At 35.0% G+C, this 25708-nt stretch overlaps 1 protein-coding gene across 2 annotated transcripts in view; it reads left to right on the plus strand.

The window, feature by feature from the left end:
- Positions 1–16022, plus strand: part of PHF3 (PHD finger protein 3) — a 73376-nt gene extending 57354 nt beyond the window's left edge. For both annotated transcript variants that reach the window (XM_012722751.1, XM_004673602.2), the window contains 10 exons: positions 822–969; positions 1052–1208; positions 2591–2707; positions 4224–4355; positions 4629–4764; positions 8654–8849; positions 9347–9494; positions 10352–10441; positions 12773–12968; positions 13172–16022. In XM_012722751.1, the coding sequence (XP_012578205.1) occupies positions 822–969; positions 1052–1208; positions 2591–2707; positions 4224–4355; positions 4629–4764; positions 8654–8849; positions 9347–9494; positions 10352–10441; positions 12773–12968; positions 13172–15288 (3437 nt within the window). In that variant the 3' untranslated portion in view covers positions 15289–16022. The remainder of the gene's footprint in view (positions 1–821; positions 970–1051; positions 1209–2590; positions 2708–4223; positions 4356–4628; positions 4765–8653; positions 8850–9346; positions 9495–10351; positions 10442–12772; positions 12969–13171) is intronic.
- Positions 16023–25708: the final 9686 nt, after the last annotated feature.

Genomic DNA, 25708 nt, shown 5'->3' on the forward strand with positions numbered 1-25708 from the left:
TTTTTTTTTTTTTTTTTCAGCAAATTTACCAAGGAAATTTAATAGGATTAGGACAGCAAATTGAGTTACTACTTGAGATTTTAGTTGCGTATATTAAGTAAGCTCTGAGCACTGGTGCTTACATTTCTCTAGTTACTTTCATCTGTTTGTAGGTTATTTGAAGGATAAAAGTTGGCTTTCATGAGGGATAGCTTTGGTAATACAAATGTTTAAAGGAGAGCAAATGAAGGTGTTAAGTATGCAAAGGAGTGGCAATAGTGCTAGACTATATTAAAGCTGGTTATGTGCAAAAGTGAAGATGTGAATATAAAAATGATAGAGTTTTTATATTCACATTTGCTAGAGTGAGGAGTTCTGAAGCAAATAAGCTGGTATGATAGATCAGAGTAGTGGGATGTTTCGAGATTTTGGAGGAAATTAATTAGAGGTAAAATGAAGAATCATTTAAAAATAATATTCAAATTAGCAATTATAGTTAAAACCAGTTTTAATTTTGCGATATTAGTAAGGTTATTAAATTACTTGCTAATACTTTCAGATCACTTTTATATGTGAAAAGTAAAAGCCGTTATCTAAAAGTTATTATCTAAACGGGAGAAGGGCATATACATGTTATAGCTTTAGGAACAATTTTTTTAGTCACTTAGTTTATAATTTAAATTCATTTAAATTAGAATTTTGGTGTCAGGAAATTTTCAATATGGAATTTGTGTTCTAATTTTATTTTTAAATAGTGACTTAAGTTAATTTTATGAATTTATATTAAACACTTAGAAAAATACTTTTTTAAAACAATTTGGTGCTTTTGATATTTAAATTAGGTGCTCATGAGAAGCAAGAGATGAAAAAGAAGAAAATTGAAAAAGGAATGCCTAATGTGCATCCTCCTGCTACTGCTGCAGCTAAGCCTTCTGCAGATCAGATTAGACAAAGTGTCAGACATTCTCTCAAAGACATACTTATGAAAAGGTAACATACATTATTTATTGGAGAAGATGAATAGTTAATACTTTTATGTATTTGAAAAATAATTGAATTTTCTAATATTAAGACTTACAGATTCAAATTTGAAGGTTCCAGAGGAAAAGGCAACAAAAGTTGCTACAAAAATTGAAAAAGAGCTTTTCTCTTTTTTTCGGGACACAGATGCTAAATATAAGAATAAGTACAGAAGTTTAATGTTCAATCTGAAAGATCCAAAAAACAATGTAAGTATGTTTTGTATGTGTGTAGACATTTCTTCTTCCAACTGTCCTAGTACTTAGGGATTTCAGATTATAATAGATTTATAATTTATTTGTTGTGTAGTCCTATAATTTTAATAAAATCTGCTACTCACCTGTGTTAGGAGTTCTGAATTAGTGTTATATATGAGTCTCTTGAAAATTTATTGTATCTTTCTTACGCTGGTTTCTATGAATATTCTGTTCTTTATGTCTCTTTATGTTCAATCCAGGTTATTAAAGTGACTCATCTGTTTTCTTCAAAGATTCTGTTAAGTTAAAATTCATAAAACTATTAATCCTGATTTAAACCTGAGATTAGAACTTTGCTACTTATGAAAAAAAGGAAAGCTGTTGTAACACATTCTTAGTAAATTAAATATTAATTCTAAATAACATTTTAGCAGTGGAGTAAAAATTGAACTCTAAACTTTTCTTGGAGTTTCTTGTTAGAACTTAAGAAGAAATCTGAAAGCTGTATGTGTAGATGTGGGCACCTTGTATATGCTTAAATTCTAATAAGTTTTAACATAAATGATATCAGTTTATCAACTTGTGTAATGATATTTGCTATTGCATGCATTTTCTTGATTTGTACTAACAGCTGCTTAAGAAAAATGTACATGATTCAGGCAATCAGCTACCTTCTTTTCCTTCCTTTAAAGTCAGTTATATTTGTAAAGAGATTCCTGTAATAGAATCACCTTTCGTTTTTTCCTGTTTTCCATTGTTAATGCTATATAAATAGATCAGATAGGGAACATGTAGAAAAATATAAAATAGAAGTGATCAATGGGATAGAAAAGAGATTTCAGAAGTAGAATTATGCATATGATAACAAAGGGAAAATGATTATTAACTGAACCTATTATGGTAATTATTTTACTGTATATTTGAAAAACCAGAAAACCCATTTTTTCTCATAAAATAACTTCACGTTGTCAAGAATCAGTTATTTCAGATACTTTTTGAATTATATGATCTGTAAGCTTTTTTTCTTCTGTAACAAGATTTATTTTCTTTAGATTCTTTCTTGAAGTTGTCTCTTTGCCCTGGAATCTCCATCAATCCTGTTAGGATTTAAACATGTGAAACCTTAAAACTATGAACGACATCCCATCAGTAAAGTTCTTTTTTTCTTTTTGCAGTACCTTATTGTATTATTAGTTATTGGCTATTATGACAGTGTGTGTCCATGGAAAGGTTGTTAGGGATGTAAATCATAGAACATTTTGTGTACCAGGCTCCAGAATTTGTATGTCAGGGTTCAGAACTGCATCATAGTTATTGTGTCTCTGTATATCATCTCCTTTTCTAAAGAAGTGTTTTTTTCTCTCCTTTTCCTTCCCATTTTAAAATATTTTCAGATACTATTTAAAAAAGTACTGAAAGGTGAAGTAACCCCTGATCATCTTATAAGAATGAGTCCAGAAGAACTAGCTTCCAAAGAGTTAGCTGCATGGAGACGAAGAGAAAACAGACATGTGAGATTCTTTATCTATGTATTTCAGCCAAGTTATATACACAGAGGGTACAGTAACACGGCTTTCTGTTTTGTGCTTCTGTTAGTTAAATTTTTCTTCTATCTAATTCTTAAATTCTTTCGCATTTCTTGATCTCTTTGGCTCTTTTTATATCTTTCAGGTTACAGAGTTTCCTTTTGTTTTATAAATCAGGAAGGGAGAAAATAGCATCCTAATATCTATACTTTTCAAAGCACAGTTTGAAAGTATTATGAATATATTGGTAATTTGTAGAGCTAGTTTAATCTGAATGAAACTTTTATAGGTTTATAATTCCTTATCATTCAGAGCTTCAATGCCAAAAGCTGTAGTATTTCAGGGCTTTTTCTTGTAACAAATTCATTGATAACAGTCTCACTTGAGTAGTCATATATTGAATGTCATATTCACAGATATATTGTGTTAAGTAGCTCTATCCCATCATGTGTGCCATACTGTATTTTTAAAACTAAAAATTTCTGAAATTTTTAAGTTACTGATGCCAAGAGTTGTGAACTTGAGTTACCTTTAAAAATTATAAATGCATGACAATATTTTTGTGACTGTGAGGTAGCCACATTACTCATTATTTTATTGTAGTTGCCCTTTTACTCTAAAATACTGGTTACTTGTAGTTAATATTAATCCTACTTGATATCTAATTGTTACATAATAATTGCACTTTGGGCATTGAATCTCATCTAGATTTAAAAGTGCAAGTGGTGTTGATTTGTAATTTATTCAGTTTTCACTTCATATAAATAATCCCGCCTCCTCTTCTTTCCCTTCATGTCTCAAATATGTACATACTTTTGTTTTGAGACTGTTTACATTAGAGACCAGTTTGTTCTTTACTTACCTGGTTTCTTTCTTTAAAGCATGATTTGCATTTAACAAAGGCAAGGTAGATGATGAGCCCCATCTTTACTTTTCTTACTCTCTTCTGTTCTCAGATACCTTTTACTAAATTTTGCTGACTCTCTTAATTTTTATATTTTGTTGCTGTAAATTATCACTGTCACAAAAGCTGAGTCTGGAGACAACTGATAGGGGACTACCTGATAATTTTGCTCTTTCAGTAAACTACTCTACGGAGAATGTAAAGACATCAAATTAGGAATCTAAGAGAAAGAGATAGTTTCATTTTCCTGTGACTACTGTCAGAATAGTAAACCAGACAGGAGAGTGTAAATATAAATACTGTGTTCCATCACTTTGCAAATTACATTACACTTTTTTATTGTTCCATAAGTAGGAACTTCTCAAGACTGAAAAACTGGGTCGAAATCTTAAAAATTATAGCACTTAAAGCAGTTTCTACCACACTCTTTTTTTCTTTTTCTCTCTCTCTTTCTCTCAGTATGTTTGTTGTTTAAGAGACCTCCTAAAGATTTAAAATTATCTGTGATGGTAGTTTCATTTACAGATAAATTCATATTAGTATTTAAAGCTGTACATTTAGAAATATGTATGTTTAATTGTAAATATTTCCTGTTAGACCATAGAGATGATTGAGAAAGAGCAGAGAGAAGTAGAAAGGCGACCAATCACAAAAATAACTCATAAAGGTGAAATAGAGATTGAGAGTGATGCCCCAATGAAAGAACAGGAAGCTGCCATGGAGATTCAGGTAAATATAAGAAAAACATTACTTTTTTTTCCTTTTTTTTTTTGCATGCTTAATTTCAGTGCAGATTTTGACTCCCATATACATAGGGGAATGTTTGAGCTTTTGCTTTATTTTAAATCACTAATATCTAACATTTTTAAAAGAGACAGTAAAAGACAACCTATGAATGGAACAGATTTATTTTGGGAAAAAATATTTGAAATGTAAGTTGATTTTAATAATAGAAGTAAAATTTTATCCACTAAAACTAATTTTTACTCTCATTTCCTTTAGGAATCAACAGCAAATAAATCTTTGGAAAAGCCAGAAGGGTCAGAAAGGCAAAAAGAAGAGGTTGATTCTATGTCTAAAGATACCACTAGTCAACACAGACAACATCTGTTTGATCTTAACTGCAAAATTTGCATAGGTAACGTAAAGTATTTTTTCATTAAAATCTTGCTTTCATTTGGAAAGGGGGACACTTGTATTTTAATTTAAGCGTTGTCTCATTTTCCGAGTATTGGTAGTGAGGTACCCATCACTCTCTCTGATGGTGTAGTTTGTGGTATAGTTTACCACCTACAGTTAATTATATAAACCCTAAACTTAATCAGCTCAGGGTGAAATGAGAATAAACCTTAGAAACTTTGGACATTTTTTTTTAAGAGTTATTTATTTATGCATACAGAACTGGGGTACAGTCTGGAAGTGCAGGGGCGATGAGAGGATTCACCAGAGACAGAGTGGGGAGCAGAACAGGCTGACAAGTACACTGCTGAGGGGAGCAGCGGGTGGGTCAGGAGAGATCTGCTGCGCCATGTGGGTCACCTCCGGGGAGGGAATCGAACTCATGCTGAAGTGGCTTTAGCTTCTTAGTACTGTGCTTTAACCTACTGCACCACCAGGGAGGGCCCAATTTTGGACAGTTTTGATGTACTGTCATTTAGTTCTAAATGAAGGAGTGAAGTAGTGTTCAGATTTTATTATTATATATGACTTGAAACAAATCAGAAATTACCTTTTCACTAATACTAGTTTTTTAAACTCAAATACAAATCCTTTATTTTCAAGAGTTATTGAAGAAGAGGTATTGTGGGTCATCACTAAGTCAGAGCTTATCTGAGAATTGGTCTGATACAGAAATTGAATACCTGGGTATGGAGGAAGATACTGGATTCTGGTGATGATATTCTTCCTCCTCTTCTTCATACAGTCTTATCTGAAGCTTTTCACCTTACATGCTTCTAACACCAATCCCTCTGTTGCGTGCTGTTTCTCTCTTCTGTTTTTAATAAAATTTTAGTGATAGCCATGTTTACATAGCTAGCATTGTTTTTATATATAGTCAGTTGTTGAATAAATACTCACTGAGTGCTAGCTCCTTGCAGGGAGTTTACTGGGCCAGGGAATGTTGTGGCGAAAAGGTAAGATGTTATTCTGCTGATGAATAGAAAAAAAAAAATCTAGTTATAAAGACAGGTGGGTGATAATTTAATTTTAAATTGAAAAGTGTAATTATCTAATGGGGAGACCTAACTGGACTGGTAGTTTGGGAGGTGTTTGGCTGAGGAACTGATAATTTCAGCTGAGACATGAAGGTTGAAAAGAGAAGGGAATACCAATCTAGATATTTGGAATGTCATGAGCTTGAATTAAATTCAAGAAGAGAAAAGAGAGGCACATGTATTGTTTGAAGAGATATTTAGATAGTAGTTTTTGTAGTATTTTTTTTTTTAAGATATATTTATTTGTGCATACATAACTGAGGTGCAGGCCAGAGGCTCAGGGGCAGCGAGAGGCTTCACCAGAGACAGAGTGGGGAACAGAACAGGCAGATCGACGAAGTACACTGCTGAGGGGAGCAGCGGGCGGGCCAGGAGAGGTCTGCCGCGCCATGTGGTCACCTCCGGGGCAGGCAGGAATCGAACTCATGTGGAAGCGGCTTTAGATTCTCATTGCAGTGCTTTAACCCGCCGCGCCACCAGGGAGGGCCTTTTGTAGTATTTTAATAGCCTCTACTTTCCAAACTTCAGATTATGACTTAGTAGTATTAAAATCATTTTAGTAACTCATGACTAGCGTTTCAAAAATAAAACAGAACAGAAAATATCACTGTGAATTCTACTTAAAAAGGTAAACATGATTGGGCCCTCCCTGGTGACACAACAGGTTAGGACACAGCACTGCAAGTGAGCTGCAGCTGCTTCAGTGCAAGTTAGATCTCCAGCTCCAGAGGTGATCCAAATGGTGTGGCAGACCTTTCCTGAACATCACGCTGCTCCTCTCAGTAGTGCACTTCATCAGTCTGCCTGTTCTGCTCCCCACTCTGTCTCTGGTGAACCCTCTCACCGCCCCTGCACCTCTGGCTTGTACCCCAGTTTTGTATGCACAAATAAATAAATCTTAAAAAAAAAAAAAGGTAAGAATGATTATGTAGAACTTTAGTTCTAGCTATTTGTGGAAAAAAAAATTAACACACAAACACAAGGCATATGTGTATCTAAATAGTGGATCATGACATAAAAGATAAAATAACTTTACAGTTAGATCATAATCAGTAGCGCTGAAAATCCACTTTGTTGACTACATTAAAAATTGTACTTTTATCTAAGAGCAGTAGATAGTGGCTACTCAAAAAGTACATATAAGATTGGCTTTTTTTTTTTTTTTTAAGATTTATTTATTTATGCATATAGGCCAGAGGTGCAGGGGCGGTGAGAGGATTCACCAGAGACAGAGTGGGGAGCAGAACAGGCCAACTGACAAAGTACATGCTGAGGGGAGCAGCAGGCAGGTCAGGAGAGGTCTGCCTAACCATGTGGGTCACCTCTGGGTCAGGAATTGAACTCACGCTGAAGTGGCTTTAGCTTGTTAGTGCTGTGCTTTAACCTGCTGTGCCACCAGGAAGGCCCCACATTGGCTTTTTTTTTATGACTTAATTTATTTATGCATACACGATCTGGAGTGCAGGCCAGAAGTGCCGGTTGGGGGCCAGTAAGAGAATTCACAAGAAATAGAACAGGGAGCAGAACAGGTGGATCTGCTGAAATACACTGCTGAGGGGAGGAGCAGGAGAGACAGGAGAGGTCGCTGTGCCATGTTGGTCAGCTTCTTAGCCAGGGGTTGAACTTTTGCTGCCAGTAGCTTCATAGTTCTGAGACTTAAGCAGAGAGACCCAAGATGGGCATTTTTTTAAAGACCTGTCTGACATTGAGATTATAATGGAAGTGGAAGAAGTCAAGAGAGGAGGAGGGAGACTAGATGGTAGGTATTTACACAAGATCAAAGTGCACTAGTTAAAGTGGGAGATGAGGGCAGTTTTAAATATAATCATAGTATCAGATATAAAAAGTAGATGCTTTGCTAAGTTTAAGTAATATTGACAGATGTTGGAATTGACTAGATTTAAGGCATAACAAATGGGGATGTGTTATGGAATTATTAATTTACATTCCATTTACAGAGATGGGACTTTTTTAAACTTTAATATACTAAAGAAATGATACATATCTTATTCAGTGACATGAAACATAGTTAGCTTAGTTGGTTGACTTCTCTTCCATCATTGTAAATATTATAAATCAAGTAGTTTTCCTATAATACCTATCTTCTCAGAATTGTGTATTCATAAATATGTAGTTTGTACAATAGTAAAGACTTAAAAAGTAGAGTGATTTTAGACACCATATCACTAAAGAAAGCTATCCATGGTACATTTAAGTATGTCCACTTAGTTGATTTAGCTGGGAAAATCTTAGTAAGAAATACTCTTAGCTGTTTCTATTAATTTTAATCATTTCCATGGGAATATTTCAGTAAAAATAATGAGGGCACACAAAAACATTTGTTAAATATTACTGGACTTGATCTTGTCTCAAAGTTTTAGTGATCTCTCCTCCTTCATGCCATAGCCTAACACCAATGTAATTTTCTAAATTGTAAATAATAAGTCTAATGCTTAGTAACTTGCTAGTTACTATACTAGGCATAAGTAGTCATGAATCTATTCTGTATGGCACATAAAGATATAGATTTTCTGTCATCATTTTTTTCAGGTTACTTTCAAAATTTTGTTAGTGAGTCAAATCTATTACAGATTATAGTTAATAATGTTTTCATTTTAGACCCAATTGTTTAGCATCTTCTTGGTCTAATTTTCACATCAATAATAGAGGTATGATAGTTTACGAGAAATGATAGTTTAAAATTACTTCTGGAAATATAGTCACACAGCACTTGCAATCAGGGAAACTGAATAACTCATCAAGTATTAAGTAATAGAAATATCACTTAATAAAAATGATTTCTGATTATAGGTAGAATGGCACCACCTGTAGATGATCTTTCTCCAAAAAAGGTGAAGGTTGTTGTAGGCGTATCTCGGAAACATTCAGACAATGAAGCAGAAAGTATAGCAGATGCATTGTCTTCAACCTCAAATATTTTGGCTTCTGAATTCTTTGAAGAGGAGAAACAGGAATCTCCAAAGTCAACATTCTCTCCTGCTCCCCGGTAATTTTCTATTAACTATAATTTTTATTAGTAATATAGATTTTTTTCTGAATTATACTTGGAGGTCTTTAAAAATAGAAAAGTGATGTATTTTTTAGGAACTCTTCTTTTTGAGAAAGTAACTGTACCTTTATATATTCTAAATTAATTACAGTAAAAGATTAAGAATCTGAACAGTTATTTGAAATTTTGTGTATATGGGAACTTGACTTTACAACTATTTTTAATTATGTTGGTCCCAAGATAGGCCACTATCGTGGGACCTGTACTTCACTGGACCTTATTCTGACAGAGTCAACCAAGAAGGATGACTTTGTAAAACATGATTGTAAATATGAACATAATTTTATAAAATGAAGATATAAGCTCTTTAATTAATAGCCTTTAAATATCTTGGCCTTTTTCATGTGTTAAAGTAGAAAAAATTGATGGCTAAGTAGAAAATGAGTTTATTCATGAGCATAACTTAGGCTGAAAATGTTAATATCCCTTTTTAGCCCAGAGATGCCGGGAACTGTTGAAGTGGAGTCTACCTTCCTAGCTCGATTGAACTTCATCTGGAAAGGTTTTATCAACATGCCTTCTGTGGCAAAATTTGTTACCAAAGCCTATCCAGTCTCTGGTTCTCCTGAGTACTTGACAGAGGTACTGTGAACTTCTGTGCCTTTCCTTATTTGACATAACTGTTTCTGAAAACAGTAGACAGGGAAACAACATAATAGAAATATTTCACTTTAATTCATAGTAAAAATACTAACAATAGTCCTTAAGCCACTTAATTAATGGAATTATGAGTTCACAAATGGATTTAAAAACTACAAAACTATGCTCAGGAAGTTTGAAACACACATGTCCTATACTCTTGAAGATGTATATACTTCACTGTGTCAGTGAATTTAAAATTGTATGGATATATACATTTTTCTTTAAATGTAAGTTGTTCTTTAAATATAAAAGATTGACATACTCATGGCCTTCGGTGCTATGAAATCTCAGGAAGATTTTTCACTTTAATAAGTTTAATTAAGTCTTCCTCAGTTGTATGTTTTACCAACTTCATGGCTACAGTTATTATTTGTTAATTTCTGTGAGCAGGATAGAAGATATAGTGGAAACTTTATAGCTAATTTTATGTTCCATGAGACCAGTGACCATATTTGCTGAGTGTACCCTAGGTTGGGTTTATACCTGAGGAAATACTATGTATCATTCATGGAAAATAAGTGATTATAGTATTATGTGCTCTATAATTAAACTTGCTAACTTCTGAAATCCAATTGTTAATGATAAACAGCTATTAATGTGTATGATTGTTTGAGTCCATGGATGTGGAACCTATGGGTATGGAATCTGACTAATTCTTATGTTCTGTGTTGCATTTCACAATTTTTTTATTTGCTCATTTTAAATTACCATTTCAAATAAGGCTAAAAGCTAAATTTGTATGAATTATGAATATTAAAGTACTGTTTATTCATTTACCAACTTCATTTTTACCATAGGATTTACCAGATAGTATTCAAGTAGGTGGCAGGATATCACCTCAGACAGTTTGGGATTATGTGGAAAAAATCAAAGCATCGGGAACCAAGGTAAGGAGAGCTTTTTTAATTTTTCTCACTCACTATCCCAGTAAGAGAGAATAGTTGAATAGTAAACCACTAAAAAGTTCCTATGCAAGGTCCCCTGGGGAGAGAGCCAGTACAGACTTTTAGCTATTTAACATACATGCTGAGCTAAAGCCATTTGCTAAAACTCAAAATAGTCTGGCTTTCCTTTTGTGGGATTCCCCCCCCCCCCATCCTTGAGTGGGCTTTCTTAGTGACTTCCTTAATGTTTTGGAAAAAATGTTCTACAGTAATTATGAAATTCATCCTGGAATTCTCCCTTGTTTGATTATAGGTGTCTGTTTAGTTAAGACATAGGCTGAACTGTTACAACAGGTAGACCCTCAATGCAGTGACTCAAAGAAATAGAGAATTATTTTTTCTGTTATGTTAGGTAGATCTGTTGTTCAGGGTGACTAAGTGGCTTTAGTTCTACAATGTCATCCAGGTGCCAGCTCCCTCTGATGCTTTTTATTTAATAGTTTCCATTACCGTTGTGTATTTAGTCAAACACCCATCAAAGCCAACTCATAACTAAGAGAGGAAAGATGAAAACTGCATGTCCAGTTTTTTTTTTTTTTTAAAGATTTATTTATTCATACAGAACTGGGGTACAGGCCAGAGATACGGAGGGTGAGAGGATTCACCAGAGACAGAGTGGAGAGCAGAACAGGCAGATCAACGAAGTACACTGCTGAGGGGAGCAGCGGGCGGGTCAGGAGAGGTCTGCCGCCATGTGGTCACCTCTGGGGCAGGCAGGAATTGAACTCATGCGGAAGTGGCTTTAGCTTCTTAGTGCTGTGCTTTAACCTGCTGCACCACCAGAGAGGGCCCACCTGTCCAGTTTTTTAAGAGAAAGACCTATAAATTAAGAGTTCTCATTTCATTTTCTGTGATTTCCGTTGACAGGCATTTCATCATGTAGCCTCACATAACTCTTAAGGAGACTATGAAATGTAATCTCTACCAGATGGTCATGTACTCACCTTAGAGTTAAGCGTTTTCCTTTGTAAATAGGAAATGAGGAGACTATCTGCTGGGAAATAATTAGCCACCTTTGTAATATTTTTCTTTTCTCTCTTTTTCTCTCATTGCTTAACTCACAGAACAGCACTACACAAGAAAATTTAATCTTTAGAAAAAAATGTTTTTTCCCTCCATAGATGATAGTACTTACCACTTTATAGACATTCAAAAGACAAATCTTGAATAACTGAACATAAACTTTTGAAATCTTTCTTAGTAATTCTCTGTAACATTAAAAGTAATCCAAACAGTTGATTCTAAGCTGAAAATATTTTTTTTCCAGTATAGATTTTAGAATTTAAACTGTTAAGTGTTGTAACACAAATACATTGAAGTACAGTGAAAAAAAGTTACATTTATATTCTGTCACTGTCTCAGCAAAAGTCATATGAAAGTATTGAAAAGTATTCATCAGATATTTTGGTAATCTCTTTACTTAGATGTCACCGGCAAATACTTTATAGATTGCCTCCGTCTTTAATTAACTAACATTATAACAATTGTTAACTCTGTAAAAGGACAATTTATATGAAAAACATTTTATAGCAGATAGAACTATGGTTCAGCTAATATATGTTTTCTCTAGGATATTACACCAGTTTGGCTTTGCAGTAGATCTGACTCTGCCCATTTTGACTGTTTACCTTCTTGAAAAAGTTCCATTTTTTCATATTACTAATTTAATATCAATTGGGAATGTCTTTAATATCTGCAACAAAACTGAGAACCCAGAGGCAAGCATTTAAGTTCCTAAGTAAGCCACATAAATTAACAAGATGTACACCTGATGTGTATTTCAGATCTTTTAACAATACCCCCCAACATTTATAAATTCAGCTCTTGTAAATTAGATTATCAGTGGAGTTGTGTGAATGTGTACATGGGGGTAGGGTGGTTGCAGTAAGTAGTTGCTATAATTTTCACTGTACTTAGAGCACAGTCTTCTCTTTGCATGTAAGGATAGAGTATAGCCATCTCAAGATTGTGATTTAAGTATTGTCTTTCCCATGGATAAATTTATTACCTTTAATAAATCAGTTACTTTTGAACTCAACTTCTATGGGAACCTTTTAGATAAAACAAACCCATCAGTAGACAGCAAATATTTTTTACTATGAGTTATTTCCTTCTAGTATACTTGCCAGCATTTAAGTTAGTAAAACTATGTTATTTGGTTAACACATCATTATGAAATTCAGTAGATTTTTTTCTAATTGAGAAATGGTATTTAAAACCAACACAACTGTTTAGGTTTTTATTTAAACAATCTCTTTTTACTTTCTTGGATAGGAAATTTGTGTTGTTCGCTTCACACCTGTAACTGAAGAAGATCAAATTTCTTATACTTTGCTGTTTGCATACTTCAGCAGCAGAAAGCGTTATGGAGTCGCTGCTAACAACATGAAGCAGGTTAAAGATATGTACCTTATTCCTTTAGGTGCCACAGATAAAATTCCACACCCACTTGTGCCTTTTGATGGACCTGGTAAGTATACATTTTAAAAATAGAATATGATTAAAATAGGTGAAAAAGACAGGTTCTGGTTTCTTTCTTAGAATCTAGTCTTCTAGAACTGACTTGACAGGGACAGGCACCAACTTATTAGACTAATAATAAATTGCTAGCTGTTAAGTTATTTTATTGTGATAATTTAAAGTGATTATTAATTGGTGTTTGATTTTATACAGGCCTTGAACTGCATAGACCTAATCTGTTGTTGGGCTTAATTATTCGTCAAAAACTGAAGCGGCAACATAGTGCTAGTACTGGCACTAGTCACACAGCTGAGACACCTGAAAGTGTGCCCATAGCATTGCCACCTGATAAAAAAAGTAAAATGGAAGTATCCTCAGAGGAAGCACCAGAGGAGGAAAATGACTTTTTCAATTCTTTTACAACTGTATTGCATAAGCAGAGAAATAAGCCTCAGCAAACTCTTCAGGAAGATCTTCCAACAGTAATTGAACCTTTGGTGGAAATCACGAAACAGGAGCCACCAAAACCTTTAAGATTTCTTCCGGGGGTGTTGATTGGCTGGGAAAATCAACCTTCTACTCTGGAATTAGCAAATAAACCTCTTCCTGTGGATGATATTCTTCAGAGCCTTTTGGGTACTACTGGTCAAGTATATGAACAGGCTCAATCAGCAGTAGAACCAAATACTCTTAAAGAAATTCCATTTATAAGTGAGCAAGCCAACCCCAAAGCTGAGAAAACAGATAATGTGGAAGTAACTGATGGTGAAGCCAAGGAGGCAAAGGTTACTGTAGATAATCTTTCAGAATCTACAGATAATTCAGTAGGAGGAGAAGAAACATCAGTAGTGGGGTCCTCTTCTGTTTCTCCTGGACCTTTGACAAGTCTTAGTCTCAGAGGTAAACCCCCAGATGTTTCTACAGAAGCCTTCTTAACAAACTTATCAATTCAGGCAAAACAAGAAGAAAATGTAGACAGTAAAGAGAGAACATTAAAAAGACAACTGCAAGATCACGAGAATAATTTGCAAGATAATCTGACTACAAATACTAGTTCTCCCTGTAGATCTAATGTAGGGAAAGGAAATACAGATGGTAATATGAGTTGTAATGAAAATGTTGCTAATACTACAAGGTCCCCACCATTTATCAACATGAAAAGGGATCCGAGGCAGGCAGCAGGACGAAGTCAGCAGATAACTACTTCTGAAAACAAAGACGGAGATAGTTGCCGAAATGGAGAAAAGAATACCCTGCCTGTTTTGTCACAAAAGGAGCTCTTACCAGAACAAGTCAATACGGAGGAAAAGTTGTCTTCCGAAGATAACAACTCATCTGTTCAGCAGACTGATAATTCAGGGGCTGCACAGAACTCGCCATCAGGAGAAAACATACATACTTCTCAAACAGAACAGGTAAAACCTGCACAGGAGGATATCTTAATGCAAAATATCGAAACTGTGCACCCGTTTCGGAGAGGCTCCACAGCAGCAGCATCTCATTTTGAAGTTGGAAACACGTGTCCATCAGAATTTCCTTCTAAAAATGTCAGCTTCACTTCCAGAAGCACCAGCCCCAGAACAAGTGCAAACTTTTCACCCATGAGGCCACAGCAGCCCAACCTTCAGCATCTCAAGTCTAGCCCCCCTGGATTTCCATTTCCAGGGCCTCCTAATTTCCCCCCACAAGGCATGTTTGGATTTGCACCACATTTGCCACCTCCTTTACTGCCCCCTCCAGGCTTTGGATTTGCTCAAAATCCCATGGTTCCCTGGCCTCCTGTTGTTCATATGACAGGCCAGCCCCAACGTATGATGGGTCCCCTTTCCCAAGCATCAAGGTTTATAGGGCCACAAAATTTTTACCAGGTTAAGGACATTCGGAGACCAGAAAGGCGCCATAGCGATCCTTGGGGTAGGCAAGACCAACAGCAACTGGATAGGCCATTTAATAGGGGTAAAGGAGATCGCCAGAGATTTTATAGTGATTCACACCACTTGAAAAGAGAGCGGCATGAAAAGGAGTGGGAGCAAGAATCTGATAGGCATAGACGTAGAGATAGAACCCAAGACAAGGACAGAGACAGAAAAAGCAGAGAGGAAGGACACAAAGACAAAGAGAGGGCACGATTGTCGCATGGTGATCGAGGAGTAGATGGAAAAGCAAGCAGAGATAGTAGGAATGTAGAAAAGAAACCAGATAAACCTAAAAGTGAAGAACATGAAAAGGACAAAGAACGAGAGAAAAGTAAACATAGAGAAGGAGAAAAGGACAGAGATAGGTACCACAAAGACAGGGACCACACTGACAGAGCTAAAAGTAAAAGGTAAAATCTGCAGGCTGCTTCAAGATTACATTTAAGTAACTGTTAAATGCCGTATCTTAAAAACTTGATTGCCTGCTAGGATTGTGCCATCTTTAAATTTTTAATATTGGTGGTTTGAGAACAATTAAATTTATGTGTTGGTGCAGCGTGCTCTGTACCAGTGTTCATCATCCCTTCATACCAACTGTCCCTAGTTATAGGAATTTAATATTTTTAAAAGTTTTACATTGCTGTATATTCAAAGATTTGTTTTATTAATATGCAATAAAGGCTTAGAAAATTTAGTTTTATTCCTTAATTGGAAATATGGTTAACTATGGAATATATTTACTGCCTCTAGTGAATGTCCTTTATATAATGACTAATTTGAGAGTAATGTGTGCTCTGTAAGTTTGTTTCAAATTGCACTGTTTTTAAAGAGACTGTAAAGGAGCAACAAAAAGCCAAGCAAACTTCATAATCAGATTATATTAATCATTTAGTTGAGCAGTTTTTGACCAAGAATCAGAAGCCCAAGGAGTACATTTATTGCTTTAATCTGCACTCATTGGAAGGCATTTATTACCATATGCTACAGCTTTGTGGTAGAACATTATTTTCCTTTTCATTTTGGCTCTTCAGAAACTTGAATACTTAAGCTTGTACATGATCTTGTGTTTTGCTATCCTTTTTACTGTAAAATGTAAATATTTTAAGGGATATTTTGATTCTAAATATGATAAAAGAATTTCTCACCTATTTTGTGTGTGTGATTTGAAATTCAATGGCAAATAATTTCTTCTTTAAAGCTTTAATTACCTTCAGACATTTTTCTTCAGATAAGACCATGTAGGCACATCTCTATGTCAGGCATTAGGTGAGAGGGGTGGGTAATAATTTCTTTGTCTTAAATTATAAATTATTGAGGTAAATTGTGTGTGTGTTTCTAAAGCCACAGTTTAGGGCTGCCATTGGAAAGCAATGTAGCAATGTAGCAATGAACTTGAATTCATCATCAAAATTCGGTACACTAGCTAACCATTGTGAGACCACAGAACTTTTATTTGAGAAAAATGTGTTCTTTTTGTGAAATATGTAATTAACACTTAATTTGTTTTATGGGTAACTACAATTTTTTGATGCTAGTTTTGCTTGAAATAGCACATAAAGCTTTTTACTCCAAATCTAAGTTTTTTACACCCTAAAATACTACATTGATGGCTATAATTTAAAGCTGCCAAATAATACTAACACTTGAAGCCACAAAAGCCACTTTTTATTTACCTATGTTAATGAAGGAAGATGTAATTTCACAAAATTAAAGTGTAAAGTTGGTTTTGCTGAACAGACTACAGATTAGAGTTAAAAATAGTTTTGAAACAGAATCAGACTGCTGTTCTCACTGGAAAGAAAACTAGGGGAGTTTCAAAATGAAGATTTGTCTAATTTGCAACAACTTATGAAACATTTTTGGTTATCCTTAGTCTCTGAAAAGTATCATCATACAGGCTTGGAAGTAATGGATTTGTATTTAAATAAAGTTTGCTTCACTTTGCTCTTATGGGAATTAACTTGTTAGGAAACAAGTTAGTCTCCAAACAACTGAGCCACCTAAGGTCCATCATCTTTATGAAGAGATTGTCAAATTCTTTACCAAAAAAACTCCAAAACAAAGTTAACTTTTTTATTTTAAATGTCTGCTTTGATTGATTTATCTGGTTGTGGGTGTGGGGTGGCTTTGATCAGACACCAGATTGGTTTTGCAAGGTACAAGGAGAATGGACTAACCAAGGGGAGAAAGGCTTAAAATCAATTTTGGATTATGTCAGCCAGTATTTCTTTTATACCTGTTGTTGTGATGGTTGCTTTAAAATTCCTAATACCTCACTAGATTTTGATGTATTATATAGAACCTAATTAGCAATGACCATATCCTGGGACGATAGGGCTGCTCAATGTTGCAACCAGATCTCTTAATGGTTTGACTGAAATGTTGTGGTGAGTAGGAAACAGTGGGGGCATATTGCCTGAGATTGAACCTGTGAGGAAGGAATTTTTCAATAGTAGTCCAAAGATAGTTTAAATCTCTCCTAAAAAAGACTTTAAACTTGTGATCTGTAAAGTTCATCTCTCAGCCTCTGCTGTTTTAAGGCAGATTTGCCCTTGAAAACTTTTGACGCTTTTTAAAAATTAGAATGATATATATACATATTAAGTAAAGTGTCTTAGGATGTCTAGAAACCTGCAAAGTCTACGCCTTGATACTGGTGTAAATAAGAAAACCTTCATGAACCCTTTGTATGGCAAACCTTGTTTTTAGTAGCTCATACAAACTTTGGCCAGTTTGAGTGGTAGAAACTTAGTGGAAACTGGTACTTGGAAAAGTTGAAAAACTTGCCCACAGTTAGATTGCTATTGCTAGAGCTGGCATTCGTGGTAATTTAAAATAATACAAATTTGTTATCGTTCAGATCTGTAGATAAGCACATCTCAGCGAGTGAAGATCAGGGTGTTTGAGGGTGCAGTCTCTTTCTGGAAGCATTTATTTCCTTGCCTTTCCAGCAAAATGGGGCTTCTAGCAACCACCCACTTTCCTACCTTCATTTCAAAGCCAACAAAGGGGTACTGACTCCTGTTAGCATTGTGACGCTTCTCATTCTGTCTTCAACTTTTAAGAGTTCTGATAACTTTGGGCCACAGTGCCAGGTAATTTGGCTAGCTACCCAGATAATATGGGATAATTAACTATTTTAAGGTCTACTTAAACTTCATCTGTGACCTTAATTCATTTAGGTTAATTGCCATATAACCTAGTAGTTCACAGGACCCAGAAATAAGGGTGCACTTTTGGGGCCATTCTGTTTTTGATGCACTAGTTTAGTAAAGGATGCACTAATAACACATTTTGGAGGTTATAAAACATCAAAAACCCTAGTAATAAGTTATAATGCTAAAAATAGAGATGAAACAGTTGTCGAGTTACCATTTACTGATGACTAAAAAATGCAGTATGTGCATAAATAACACTTGTCTCTTATAGCAAATCATAGATAAAATTAGATACTGCTTTTAAAAAGGGGGCCAAATATCCCAATTCTTTGATTCCTGTTTCATAAAGAATTTCAGTAACTCTTGTAGAGAGGGAGGGAGTACATGAGTAGGTAAATTGAAAACTACCAGGTCAACACTTAAGAGCATCTTGAAAGCAGGAGTCCACTAGGACTTTGAACAGTTTTATGGGGGAAATCCCAGCATATGTTGAAAGATACTGAATCTAGTAAAATTCTCAATATGCCCAGGTACTTTTTCTTTTCCTATAAATCAGTGTATGTATAGGTTTTCATATATATATATATATATATATATATGTATATATATCTTCCCAAGCTGTCTTAAAACTATTTTTGTTTTAAGAGAATGACTTTTCTCCAAAGTAATGATGCTAAACTTTTTCTTTAAAAGGAGTCTTTAAAGGGAGAAATGATATTGCTCTTTCCTGGCAAATAGCTTCCGAACTAACTCAGTAAAGTGTGTTTTTTTAAATCACAGTCCGATTTAGGCATTTGGGTTTGTTTTATTATTTTTTTTTAATCTGCTCCTTCAGCCAGTTTCTTAGAATGTCAGTATGTCATTTTGTTTGCAATCTGTGAATATATTGCTTGCAATATATCCATTGGCTTCACATGGATTATTGTAGGGAAAGGAAATACTACTCTGAATCTGATGAAAAAGTCTGGGAGATCTCTGGGCTCCACTTTGGGAGGCAGTGCTTTAAAGAAAGACACTTGTATTTTGAGAGAACAGACAGCCCACTGTGACAGGAGTGCAGTTTGGCTAAGTTTCCTTCAAGTTTCTGTAACTTCTTGCAGAATACCTTTCTTGGCTTTGTATTAACAACAACAAAAACAAAAAACTTTAAAAATTAAATTTATCAGCTATTAAAAAGACATGTTAGAGCTGTTACCCTTAAAATAGCAGCTTCTCCAAAGTGAAATGGTACAGACCAGATTTATATCAAAGGGTTAGCCTATTTTGGCTAGAGCTGTTGTTCGTGGTTTCTGTTTAAAAACAACATTTGATTCAATGTATAGGTGTTCTGCAGCTGTACTTTGTTAGATTCTGCTCATGCTGTGACAAAGATTATGTAGATTCTGTGCAGATTTTGCTTAACAGTGGTTTAAGTTAACTGTGCATCAGTCATGGTCTTAATTGTAAAGTCTCCATTTAACAGTTCTACCTACTAGTGCTTTTTGTGTCAGCCATGTTACTGGTTTTCTTAGTGGCAAAATTGATACTTTTATCAAGCTGAAAATAATAGTAACAGTAGAAACAGCTACCTGAAAATAATAGTAACAGTAGAAACAGCTACCCAGTAGTGGAGTGGGAGTCAGGGATGAAATACTGCTAATGTTGTATCAGCAGCTGATATGTGGGCAATGAAGACTGTCTCAAGTGCTTTTAATAGCACAGCTTTATCAGAAGAATAATTTTCACTGTCATTCAGAATCTGTTTTATGTCCAATTTTTACACTCAAAGAACTGGAAAATTAAATGTTAATGTGATTAGTTGTCAAAATATATTTTACATCATTCTTCATTTTGTACATTTTTTTTCATCTTGGTTACAATTAATCCCCGTGGACTTCCTACCACCTATTCACCCATGTCCCATCACCATACTCCCATGCTTTTCCTGCCCCAGTTTTGATCCTGATCCCCTCTTTGCCCTGTAGAATGTCTCTGGCTTATAGTTGTTGCTTTTCATTTTTACTTTTTTTTTAAAAAAAGATTTATTTATTTATGCATACAGAACTGGGGTACAGGCCAGTGGCTCAGGGGTGGTGAGAGGCTTCACCAGAGACAGAGTGGGGAACAGAACAGGTAGATCAACGAAGTACACTGCTGAGGGGAGCAGCGGGCGGGTCAGGAGAGGTCTGCCACACCATGTGGTCTCCACCTGTGGTCACCTCCTGGGCAGGTGGGAATTGAACTCATGCGGAAGTGGCTTTAGCTTTTCAGTGCAGTGCTTTAACCCGTTGCGCCACCAGGAAGGGCCCATTTTTACTTTCTTATAATTACTTTTTATCTGATCCCTTAACACTGCTGCTATGAGTGAAACCAACCGGTATTTTTCTTTTTCTTCTGTTTATTTCACTAAGCATGATCCCTTCTAGCTCCATCCATGTTGTTGCAAATGGCATGAGTTTATCTCTCTGATTGCTAAGTAATATCCCATTGTGTATATGTACCACCTCTTCTTGATTCAGTCATCTATTTGGGGGCATTTGGGTTGACTCTACATCTTCCTTGTTGTATATTGTGCAACAATAAACAGGGGTGCAGGTGTCCTAAAAGTTAAGTAATTCTATAGGGCTTATAAACAAAAGTTCATTAGAAGGAACCCCTTTCAATTCTAGACATTTCTCAGGGTATTTGCCTTTGTATTTACAGCTGATAGGCATGTGCACTTTTTTCCCCCTTAAAAAGTACAAAAATATTGTGTTGATGACTGGCTGTGGAAGATAAGATTTAATTCTCACCAGCTAGTGCTCTTCCTTATCTTTTACTTTCCAACACACAAATTTAGGTTAAGTCCAAATGTACATTCCATTATTACAATAGTGTATTCACAGCTGATGTATCATTACTCAGTGATATATCATTGCATGTAATGGAATGTATTTCTTTATGTAATTTTTATTTTTCCTTTGATTAATAAACTTTCCTCTTTATTTGTGCTTATCACTGATTCATTCCCACTCAAATTTTATTTAAAAACCCTTCATAGATGAATAATGAACTAGTGGTAAATGAACTACTAGAATGAAACCTAGGAATAAACAGAGTTAAATTGCATATAGGAGAAAAAAAAGTTTAGCTATGTTTTATAAATGTAGTAGTATTTGTACTGTTTCATGTAATAGTAAACAGTTGATTATCCAGTAAACAGTGTGCCAAAAAAATAACTATCAGAGCAGCTACAATTATATTGTGTTTGAAAGTCATTAGTTCATGTAACCTAATTTGTTTATGTTCATTCAAAATATGCATCTAATTTAACTTTTTTCTGAATGCTAAAAAAGACATCTTTAATTTTGCCAACAAAATCTCTCAAGCAATTTTTGGCTAATATTTTCATTTTAGTTATATTTGAAGCCTTTTATGTATATGACACCATCATAGTTCAGAGCAACAAGTTTTTTGTTTGGATAAGTACCTTCAAAAAGAATTAGATTGCCATCTAGATAGGCCTTAAGAGTTTGATGTTGAATTATAACTACATGGTGCCATTTATTACAACAGAGCATGCACTGCTATAAATTATGTGCAGAGACAGTCTCTTAAGTTAACTACTATTTTCAAGGTCTGATTATGGAAACCAATTACCAGGAAGTCATTTTCTTCATTTTTACCTTTTCCTTTCCATGCACTGAAATTGAAGGATATGCTAGTAAACCGAAGGTTTATTTTATAATATGAATCAATGTAAGAATCACCCATAAATTTTGCAGTTGAAAGTGAAATTTTGTTTTTATAGTACCTTCCCACCCAACCCAAAGTGCACAAGAAACTGCAGGAAAATTATTGGTTAGGTATGCATAGAGATGGGTGGAGACAAAGGCTATTCAAACAGTACACAGTGGTCACATGAATTTCCAGTCCAGTGTGGCAAATATCTGCTAGAAAAAGCTGCCACTTAACTATACATTCGGCTTTGTTTCACACACATAGTAGGCACAGGCTGTTTCATCACAGTCACCTATATTTGAACCATCTTTTACTTGCAAGTCAGTTGATTGTAATTCTTGATTATTTGTAATAATTTCTCAACACAGCCTGGAAGACCCACAGGCTTACTTGTATGACCGTGGGATTTACAAGATCTAAGGATGACACTCCTCCAATATAGAAGTCAGTACTTGTATCCAGGGGCCTCATTTCAGTAGTTTTTCCTGTTACATTTATTCCATCAAGGTCAAGGTAAATTGCACCAAGTCTGCTTTAATCATATACCAAATGCTTCTATTAAAAGTTACTTTTTGGGCCCTCCCTGGTGGCGCAGCGGGTTAAAGCACAGCACTGAGAATCTAAAGCCGCTTCTGCATGAGTTCGATTCCCGCCTGCCCTGGAGGTGACCACATGGTGTGGCAGACCTCTCCTGACCCGCCCGCTGCTCCCCTCAGCAGTGTACTTCATCGATCTGCCTGTTCTGCATCCCACTCTGTCTCTGGTGAGGCCTCTCACCGCCCGAGCCTCTGGCCTGTGCCCCAGTTCTATATGCACAAATAAATAAATCTTTAAAAAAAAAAAAAAGTTACTTTTTGGAGAGTTTCTAGAATGATAGGCTTGTCCCCAAAGTTGTAGTGGAGTGGAGTAGAACTGTTTACTAAGGAGAGACAAAAAGATCACCTGAAAAACACAACCAGCTTAATTAGTAAATGTAAAATGTTGGAAGAAAATTTTGTACTTTTGACCACTTGATTCAAGTTTGGGCGGAAAATGGTTGTAAACCTTTATCACAATTATGTTAAGAGATTTTTGTTCCTATTTGCAGTTAAAATATATGTGTATGTACTCTTAGGCATATCCTATTTTCTTTGTTCAAGAATTGGCCACCTAAGTTCTCCCTAGTTGAAAATATTTCACATTCAATGAATGCTTTTTTGGACAAAGTTAAACTAAGGATTAATGATTTTTAGTTAAGGATGAATATGGAAAAATAAAAGAATTGGATGTTTTCCTCCAGACTAGGATTCTGCTTGTTGCAGACATTAGGGAGGTAGGCAAGTTAATAGTGGTGCTAGGGGAACCTGTTGCATGCTCTCCAAAGTTTCAGCCTTGTCTTAGACTCAAAGTCCCGTTTAGAACTATGCAAATGACTATTTGAAATCTCTTTGTTAGCTGTTTTAAAGAAATCTCAAGCTGTTTCAAAGAAATCTCATACCTCAGTTTGTGGTATGAACCTGTCCTCTTGTATCTTCCTCAACTCAGTCTTAACTGAGCTGGTAAACAGAATTTTGGTGATTCTTGATACTATCCTTTTTTGTTCCCCCCCACCAAATCGCACAAGATAGGTTTTTAGTCAAGCAGATTAGTGTTTTTATTCACTGTACTAGCCTTGTTTCCTGTCACCTTAAATTGACTGTCTAGTTTGAGCTGTATTGCTAGAAGCTCACCACTCTTCTTCCTTTACAATTGATTTTTTTAATCTATATTGAAGCTAATGTGAACTTTTCAAATGAAAATCTTAGTGCTACCTCAGCATTCCCTTTTGCTGAGATAACCTAAAATCTTTAACATACTTATAAAAACTGTAGGCCCTTCTCTCCACCTTATTTAAGTGTAGTCTTCCCTGTTTCTACTTTTTCATTAATCCAGCAACACTAACTGCTAGTTTTCATTCAACACTTTTAAGCATGTTTTCCCCTCCCCCTTAGGATACCCTTCCACGCGTTTCACCTCATTGAGTTAATTCCTGTCCATCTTTGAGGTCTTAGATCAAATGATACTTCCTCACAGATCTCTTGACTCTCCAAAGTTGGTAAGATATTGTTGTGTTCTTGCTCTAGTAGTGTCTCTCTCCTTCACTATCTCTTATTTAGTCATGCATGAATAAATCTGAACAAGTGTGATCTAGCATTTGTATAAAGTTGAAATGAGACTTTCAGAGAAAAAGTTAATGAACTATGTGAGAAAACAATGTAAGAACTTCACTTTAAGATTGCTTCAAGAATGTAGCAAAGTCATTTACATATCAAATTATGTAGAAATCTTTCTTAAAACTGCATTTCCCTTTCCCTCTAACATGTCACAGTCAATCAAAGTTAACTTTTCTTATCCAGAGAAATTTCTCGGCACATGCAGCTCATTTTTTCCTCTTCCTCTTTTCACAATGCCACATTGCCTTACCTCCCTCCTCCAGAAATTGTCATGAAAAGGCAAACATTTATCTTATTGTTGACTGTCCTTCCTGTTAAGGATGAGTAGGTCTTTGAGAAGGTATTTGGGAGGATTTAAATTATTATCCAGATGAATTCAGGCTGTTGGATTAATTTCTACTTAACAATGATAAATTTTATGTATAAAAATTCATTTTAAGGTCTTATATATTTAGCAGAAGCAAATAAACTTGGCAAACAAAGTTCTCTACAAAGATTAAATTTGTCCTTTTTGACATTGTCTTAGTGTTTTGGTATATTTTTACTAACAGATCCTTTCAGGAGAGAATCAGCTGGATGGCTTGGTTAATGTTTACATCAGACAGCTCTTAGAAGGTACCAAGTATAGGACAATAAATGAATTTTTACAAACTTTAGATAAACTTAGTATGCTACTTGATTGTTAAAACAACTTTATGCTTTTCATTTGATAATTTGAGTTAATATAAGACTGCAAATATAAAGCTTAGATTTTTTAATATTTCAGTGTTTTCATGATTTCCTTATATAAATGAAAAAAAGGAAAATCTTGACTGTCGTGAACAGAAACAGAATATCATTTGATAATAGATATAAGAAAATACGCCATTGCTGACTTGTGAATGTGTGCTAGCTTTAAGTTTTTATAAATATAAATGCAAATAAGTGCCCAGAGTAATGATTATAAAACTGCGGTGCCAAGATTATATTCTTGACTAGTCACAGTTCCAAATACCTTTTGATTTTCTGCCCTTATCATACAAAAAGCCAACAGTAGGTTTTTCATTTTTTGAAATTTCCACCTTATGCTCTTCTTATGGTGACCTTAACCAATGACTTATCAAGACAGACCCATTAAAAAAAGGCTGCTTGTACCAACATGAGAGTGTTCATGCAGATGTTTCTTATAAGACAACTACTAGCTAACTGGCAAGGACTTTGTCAGAACCTCCTGAACTTTGAGTTTTTTATGAGCAATAGAGATAAAGTTGATTGTCTCAGTCTGTAAGTAGTAATTTGCTGTTAGTGCATGATTTTTCCCATTTGACATTTTCACAGAAAAATTTAAATTAATCATGAATTTAAATTTATTTCAGGAGAAAAATTTCTGGGATATATTTTGTAGCTCAATCATGTTATATTTTTCTTTAAATTATCTTTTCTGCTTGAAGTTGTTTTTGAAGGTATTTCATCAGTGAATTGAACTGGAACCACTTTGTTCTTTCTTTGATATTTTCATCACTTACCCACATATTAAGACACACTTAAAATAGCTACTTGAATTGTGAAAATCGGGGCACCACTTTTGTTGGCATTGTGAAACAAATTTAACTGATGTAATTATTTCTCAGTACCAAAGTGTTTTCTGAGAAACAAGGTGAATTTGAAAAGTAAAAAATAAAACTTCAAAAATATATTTTGCTGGGCCCTCCCTGGTGGCACAGCGGGTTAAAGCACAGCACTAAAAAGCTTAAGCCACTTCCACATGAGTTCGATTCCCGCCTGCTGCGGAGGTGGCCACGTGGC

This window comes from Condylura cristata, unplaced genomic scaffold (genome assembly GCF_000260355.1).
Source record: "Condylura cristata isolate star-nosed mole 26May11 unplaced genomic scaffold, ConCri1.0 scaffold00001, whole genome shotgun sequence".
Classification (NCBI taxonomy): domain Eukaryota; kingdom Metazoa; phylum Chordata; class Mammalia; order Eulipotyphla; family Talpidae; genus Condylura; species Condylura cristata.